This window comes from Nelusetta ayraudi, unplaced genomic scaffold, assembly GCF_046127955.1.
Source record: "Nelusetta ayraudi isolate G7.1 ecotype Tasmania unplaced genomic scaffold, CSIRO-AGI_Nayr_v1 ptg000067l, whole genome shotgun sequence".
NCBI lineage: Eukaryota > Metazoa > Chordata > Actinopteri > Tetraodontiformes > Monacanthidae > Nelusetta > Nelusetta ayraudi.
The window spans coordinates 299,828-307,500 of record NW_027466117.1 but is presented as its reverse complement, the minus strand read 5'-3'; the positions used below and the strand labels follow the sequence as shown (position 1 = coordinate 307,500).

The 7,673-nt window shown below is 51.3% G+C and overlaps 2 protein-coding genes and 1 long non-coding RNA gene across 3 annotated transcripts in view; 1 reads left to right on the top strand and 2 right to left on the bottom strand.

Annotated features, from left to right (window-relative positions):
- The window catches only part of paqr4a (progestin and adipoQ receptor family member IVa), an 8,469-nt gene extending 2,671 nt beyond the window's left edge, over positions 1-5,798 (bottom strand). The window contains exons 1-2 of the mRNA XM_076041485.1: positions 4,429-5,798; positions 480-698 (exon numbers count right to left, since the gene is read on the bottom strand). Of these exons, the coding sequence (XP_075897600.1) occupies positions 480-698; positions 4,429-4,702 (493 nt within the window). The 5' untranslated portion in view covers positions 4,703-5,798. The remainder of the gene's footprint in view (positions 1-479; positions 699-4,428) is intronic.
- Positions 1-7,673, top strand: part of cldni (claudin i) — an 82,015-nt gene that overhangs the window by 15,668 nt on the left and 58,674 nt on the right. The window lies entirely within an intron of this gene.
- LOC142898529 (uncharacterized) lies at positions 6,514-7,306 on the bottom strand. Its single transcript, XR_012928608.1, has 2 exons — positions 7,135-7,306; positions 6,514-6,709 (listed from the first exon to the last, which is right to left on the bottom strand). It is a non-coding gene; the product is annotated as an uncharacterized LOC142898529 (long non-coding RNA).

The window sequence follows — 7,673 nt, the reverse complement described above, 5'->3', positions numbered from 1 at the left end:
AAATGGAAGAATAATCAGGAGTATTAAAAAAATGATAAATAAACAAATAAAACTGAGCAAAGCTGGGTGCAGAAATAAGAAATACCTGCCAGTGCTAATGCTAATGCTAATGCTTCATACATAAGTCGACTCAATGTGCTTTCCAAAAGTTCAAACAACCCTAACCCCAACCTGGACGGACTTCACTTCTGCTGGCAGCTTCACCAGGTGGCGTTTGAACTCTGGGCTCCACTCATCTGGTCTGAGTCTGCACATCTCAGAGCCCCGCTGGGTTTATATCCCATTAGCATTAGCGAGCGCTAATAAGCAGGCACTTTGTGTGTGTGTGTGTGTGTGTGTGTGTGTTCAGACTAGCACCAGGATGACACCTGGAGGACATCAGCGCCATCACATCTGACTGTTACACTCTGTGTTCCGCCATGCAATGACGCTTCCTATTGGCTGTGATCACAGACTCCGCCCCCCCCGGGGCCACTCACCCAGCGTGTTGATCATGCAGATGCCGCACACGTCCAGCTTGAGCAGCGTGTGGTAGACGGGCTCTCCGCCCTCGTGGTTCATGAAGAGGTGGTAGAGGACGGAGCCCAGCTGGGGCGACAGGCAGGCCAGGAAGTGGACCACGCCCAGCCACGTCACGCTGATCTGGGACCAGGGGATGTTGAGCGGCAGCAGCACCAGGAAGCACAGCAGCGGGATGCCTGCGCAAACGACACGGACAAATAAAGTTTCAGCCATTCAAAAGGCAGCGACAGGAGGAGGAAACAGGAAGTAGGAGGAGGAAACAGGAGGAGGAAACAGGAAGTAGGAGGAGGAAACAGGAAGAGTGTTTTTTTTTTTTCATTCTTTTGAGTGGAAGGCTTTTCAGAGAGCGACTCTGAGTCGGACCTTTAATCATTCACCACCATCACATGGTTCTGCATTCTGATTTGAAAAGCAAACACGGCGGGAAAAAAATCTCTATTTTTATTATCTTCATTTTTTTTTTTAATGTAAAAAGGTCTTGATAGATATAATTTAAAAAAAATGCATATTTTGACAAACAAGGCTGAATTTTGCATTTTTTTTCATTGGATTAATTAAAAAAAATAAAACAAAATGCATTTTTTGAATTTAGAACAAACTGATCTCCAACCTCTGGTGATCGATGGACCAACTCCAACTAGTGGTGCTGGTCCACCTGTCTCCTGCCCCCCCCCCTGCCATGCTGCTGGTGGGCTGGTCGGGGGGAGGGGCTGAGGGGGGAGGGGCGGGACCTTGAGATTTGATGCGGATCGTTTATCAGCCGGTGGCAGCGTCTTTCTGCTCACGCTGGCGCCCCCCCCCTTCCCCCCAACTCCCCCCACCCCCTCCCCAATGTCAGGGCTGCCGTCCAGGAGTCACTGCGGCCGGACACACACTCACTCCAACACGGCTATTTTAAGACACACACACACACACACACACACACACACACGGCAGCAGCACTTAGCCCCACTCTGGGTGGAGGAGACCTTCTGTGAAGGCCGCAGGGAGGCGGAGTTAATTTGATGAGTGTGCGAGCCTCTCTCTCTCTCTCTCTCTCTCCCTCTCTCTCTCTCTCTCTCTCTCTCTCTCTCTCTCTCTCTCTCTCTCTCTCCAATAAAAACACGTTAGGCAGTAATGTGTGTGCAGTGCGGCCAGGTGGGACCCGGCGTCTCCGTCCAGAACTTCCACGTGTGGTCGGGACGAAGTCGCTCTGAGTGCAGAGTTCCATCCCTCCCTCCATTCCTCTCGTCATCCCTTCGTCCTTCCACCCCCCACCCCCCCCACCCTCCGTTCCTCGTTCCATCCCTCCGTCCGTCCCTCTGTCCCTCCCTCCATTCCTCAGTCCACACCTTCATCCCTTCATCCCTCCCTCCTTCCAGCCATCCCTCCATCCCTCCGTCCGTCCGTCCAGATTAACACCTCGCCGCAATTAATTTCCACTTCCTGTGGGGCCTATTAAAAGAGCGCTGTTGTGTAACTGAGGGATGAAAGCGCCGTGAGGAAACCTTCACCCGTCTGTCACCACTGGAAACTGCTTCTCACGACGATGAATCGCAACTTTTGTTTGTTTTTTTTTCTCTTTCTTTTTTTTTTTTTTTTTAAAAAACTGCGATCTTGAGTCACACTCGCCGACCTCTCATTTCTGAATGGCAACCGTTCCTCCGTCACACTGTTACCACGCCACACATCAACCGTGCGAGGACCAAGCGCTCCCACGCCTCCACTCGGCCAATGACCGGGGCCACACTCGCACCACGTGATGCAGAGCAGCCAATCCGGTCACGGTGAGGAGAAACCAGAGCCGCACCGTCCTGGGGTTTCAGAGGAGACCAGGGCGGGCAGAAGAAGGAGGAGGAGGAGGAGGAGGAGGAGCAACGTTGTGTTTCACTTTAACAATCGATTCTTTTGTTGCAGACCATAAGTGGAATAAAGAGTTGGTTGAACAAGAAAAATAAGTGAGAGAGAAAAAAAAAAGTCATCATCTCAATTCTGAACGACAGCAACGGAAAAAAAAGAAGAAAAAAGTGATCCCCAATTTTTTAAAAAACTTTGCGGCCCGAAGTCAGTGAGATCAGACTGGACCAACTGGCACTGTTCACACTGACACTGTTCACACTGGAACTGTTCACTGTTCACACTGGAACTGTTCACACTGCAGCATCCACACTGGAACTGTTCACATTGGAACTGTTCACACTGGCACTGTTCACACTGGAACTGTTCACACTGGAACTGTTCACACTGACACTGTTCACACTGGAACTGTTCACACTGGAACTGTTCACACTGGCACTGTTCACACTGGCACTGTTCACACTGGCACTGTTCACACTGGAACTGTTCACACTGCAGCATCCACACTGGCACTGTTCACACTGACACTGTTCACACTGGCACTGTTCACACTGACACTGTTCACACTGGAACTGTTCACACTGGCACTGTTCACACTGGCACTGTTCACACTGGCACTGTTCACACTGGAACTGTTCACACTGACACTGTTCACACTGGAACTGTTCACACTGGAACTGTTCACACTGGCACTGTTCACACTGACACTGTTCACACTGGCACTGTTCACACTGGAACTGTTCACACTGGCACTGTTCACACTGGAACTGTTCACACTGCAGCATCCACACTGGAACTGTTCACATTGGAACTGTTCACATTGGAACTGTTCACACTGACACTGTTCACACTGGAACTGTTCACACTGGAACTGTTCACACTGGCACTGTTCACACTGACACTGTTCACACTGGAACTGTTCACACTGGAACTGTTCACACTGGAACTGTTCACACTGACACTGTTCACACTGGAACTGTTCACACTGGCACTGTTCACACTGGCACTGTTCACACTGGCACTGTTCACACTGGAACTGTTCACACTGCAGCATCCACACTGGAACTGTTCACATTGGAACTGTTCACACTGGCACTGTTCACACTGGAACTGTTCACACTGACACTGTTCACACTGACACTGTTCACACTGGAACTGTTCACACTGGAACTGTTCACACTGGCACTGTTCACACTGGCACTGTTCACACTGGAACTGTTCACACTGCAGCATCCACACTGGAACTGTTCACACTGACACTGTTCACTGTTCACACTGGAACTGTTCACTGTTCACACTGACACTGTTCACACTGCAGCATCCACACTGACACTCTTCATTGTTCACACTGGAACTGTTCACTCTTCACACTGCAGCGTCCACACTGGAACTGTTCACTGTTCACACTGGCACTGTTCACACTGACACTGTTCACACTGGAACTGTTCACACTGGCACTGTTCACACTGGCACTGTTCACACTGGCACTGTTCACACTGGCACTGTTCACACTGACACTGTTCACACTGGAACTGTTCACACTGGAACTGTTCACACTGGCACTGTTCACACTGACACTGTTCACACTGGAACTGTTCACACTGGCACTGTTCACACTGGCACTGTTCACACTGACACTGTTCACACTGGCACTGTTCACACTGGAACTGTTCACACTGCAGCATCCACACTGACACTCTTCATTGTTCACACTGGAACTGTTCACTCTTCACACTGCAGCGTCCACACTGGAACTGTTCACACTGACACTGTTTACACTGGCACTCTTCACACTGCAACATCCACACTGTCACTCTTCACTGTTCACTCTGACACTGTTCACTCTGGCACTGTTCACACTGGCACTGTTCACACGGGCACTGTTCACACTGCAACATCCACACTGTCACTCTTCACTGTTCACACTGACAACACTTCAAAGCCTCCTGTTCTGCCTCGGTGTTCAGTAGTAATCAGTGTAGATGGTAACAAACCACCATCAGGATAAAGACGTATTTCTCTCCCAGTCCGGGGGAGGCTCTGGACCGGTCCGGTGCCGGTTCTACTCACCGTGTGTGTAGATGTTGCCCAGCTCGTTGTGCAGGTAGAAGAGGCTCCGGATGCAGTCCTGCACGGAGGAGATGGGTCTGTAGCCCGTCAGCACGTACTTGTTGAACTGCAGGTGCGGAGGTGAGCTGGCCCAGTCCAGCAGTCTGGGTCCGTTCAGGAAGGCCATGGCGAACAGAACCGTGAGCAGCACCCCGCCGAACAGGTAGAACACGGACTGCACGCCGATGTACACGTTCAGCAGGATGATTGCGACCAGAACCTTGTGGGATACCATGGCATTGGTTGGTGATTCAAACTGATATATGTATCCAATACAGTTAGCCTGCTAGCTCCGAGCTAGGAGGCTCCAGTGAGGGTAGGGTGTGGGGGGGCGGGGGAGGGAGTTCCTCAGCGCTACCCGGCGGCGACGCGTCTCCGCCGCCGCTCTTGGCTCCGAAGCGCCGGTACCGGTACCGGAACCGGTGCGAGTGTCACCGGCAGCGGCAGCAGCGGGACCGGAGACTGACACGCTCGGCCGCAGACATGGCGCGATCCCGGGGCGCTCGTCACATGTTGGGCATGTTTGGGGGGACCGAGTGCCTCCTCCTCCGACACCGCTAACATCCCAGCGGCGGCCGGGGAGGGATGGAGGAGGGGAGCGGGGCGGCCATGGGGGCTCCGCCGGAGGATGCAGCGGGATCCCAGCGGTCACTGCGGCGCTCTGGTCGCGACCCGTCCGACGCTGTTAGGAAAGGAAGGAAGGACGGAAGGACGGAAGGAAGGACGGAAGGAAGGAAGGAAGGACTCCGCCGCCGAGATTTGGCCGACAGCGGGGCTAGCAGAGCCGGCGCGGCGGCTACCGACGTCCCTCGGATGGGGCAGCTGGCGTCGTTCGCGGCGGTTGGTTCCGGTCCGTAAACCTCGGGTTGAGCCTCCACCGCATGTGTTCCATCGCGCGGGGGCTCCGCCGTTATTCCCGGCCGCCGGCTGTGTTCCGCGGAGTGTGGAGTCTCCTCTTCCCCAGGCGGCCCTGAATCCCCTGCATCGTCCGCGACCGACGGCGCGTCTGTCCGTCTGTCACTGCGGGGATTAAGGAAGAGCCACGCTTCCGGTCCGCGGGGGGCTTTCAAAGTAAAAGCTGAGGCGCGGCGGGGGCGCTGGAAGTGTTTCCTCGGGGGGTGTGAACAGGCTGAGGTCGTGTCCTCACACGACAGCGGTGACTGTTTGTACGATTCCAATTGTTACTGTGGGTGTTTGGATTTACTCGGAGAGGTTTCCAGCGTGGCCTTACAACAGTCGGCCTCCTGTCGCCATTCCTATGACATAGAGAACAGGAAATCTTCTCAGACAAAGCTGCTGTACAGCCATCCAAGGAGCTACTAGTTGGGTTGTTGTTGTGTGGAAGAATCTCCCGCAGCCCCTCTGTCGCCGCCGGCCTTTCATTCAAATAGTTCCCTTTGATTTCAAGGGTTTTCCTTTGAATCAAAGGAGTCTAATCAGGGGCGGAGCCAGAGGGGTGGACCCCGAGAGTGCCACCCCTTCAATGTAAATTGGCCCAGGATGGTAGAATGATTATAAAGAAGTCTCCAAGTGACCTCAGTAATGGTCCCCACCTCCACCCCCTACAAACACAGTGACTTTTGACCCTGGCTCTGCCACCAGCTGCGTTTCCATCACCCCCACAATTGCACAAAACCTAAATATGGCAATAAAAACCTGGTGATGGAAGCAGCTCCACTTGGAAAAAACTCTCAAATGTGGCTAAAAGCTTTTGACGCTCTCGTGAGGTGGTTTTTCCACACGTATCCATGTAGGAGGTATCTTGCAAAAGTGTCATTGAAACACTTTTTCACGTCGGCGGACGTGACGTACGGGGTCACGTGACCAGTTCACTGACCAGTGGAAATGGCGCATTATGATTGGACGGAGGAGGAGATGGAATATTTTTTTTTACAAGTCATCAAAGAGAAAAATACTGCAGCCATTCTGGAGGGCAAACAAACGTAAACAAACAAAAGCAAATGTGATTCGAGATTTGACGAGAATTACGGCTGAATGTGCTTCACGCCATTCAATGGAAGCGCCTGCAAGTCGCTGTTGTAGTTGTAATTTTAATTTTAAATATCACTTTTATTTTGCGAAAAAAACTGTCATTGAAAAGCAGCTAGTGAGTCTAATCGGCTCTGGGCGAGTAGATCGTAAGGCGGCGGTGAGTTTTATTTTGAAATTTCATCTCCATCTTCTTCCTCCTGTTCTGGCGGGTTTGATGCACCTCGGTCGCGCGGAGCGGAGATGCAGCTGCCTTGAATACAGGCGGAAATATCGCATTTATCACTTCATCTCACACGCGCTCAACGCGAGAAATGGTCGCGAGCAACAATAAACATCCTCTCTAGTGACGCTCAAAGGCAGGTTTTGTTTTGTTTTTTTGTTGTTGTTTTTTTTTAATATATGTGTGTGAATAAAGCCTGATTTCTCAACACATCGAAAATCGCTCCCACATACAAAAAGAAATCTTTCCAGACGACGAGATTTTGATTCTATGATCTTGTAAATCTTCTGTAAAGACAAGAAAGAGCACGTGACATTTTTACCGCTGTAATATAATATAGCCACGTGCTATTTGTCTGCGTTGAGTCTGTGTGAAACTATGACGAAGAGCGAACGGACCGATTCATTTCTCATTAGTTCAATGTTTAATGTTTATTGTTGTATTTTTTTTTTGACCTCGCTTGGTGTTGTTGCTGCCCCGCCGTTGTGTAAGATGCGCGCGGAGTGCCAGGTTTCCCAGAAGTCCTTGAAGGCAGCAGGTGATGGCGGTAATCCCTCGGCGGGGAGAGAGAGAGGACAGCTGAGGCGCAGGATGAATCACACCAGCTCGGCCCTCAGCAGCGCCCCCTGCTGCCCGTACACACCGAACACACACACACACACACACACACACACACACACACACACACACACAGACAGCTGGGAGAGGCTCCAGCAGACCCCCGTGACCCTGAATAGGAATAAGCGGGTATAGAAGATGAATGAATCAATCAATGAATGAATGAATGAATGAATAATAATAATAATAATAATAATAATAATAATAAAATAATAATAATAATATGGGTGGAGTTTGCATGTTCTCCATGTGTCTGCTGGGTTCTCCAGGTTCTCCATGTGTCTGCTGGGCTCTCCAGGTTCTCCATGTGTCTGCTGGGTTCTCCAGGTTCTCCATGTGTCTGCTGGGCTCTCCAGGTTCTCCATGTGTCTGCTGG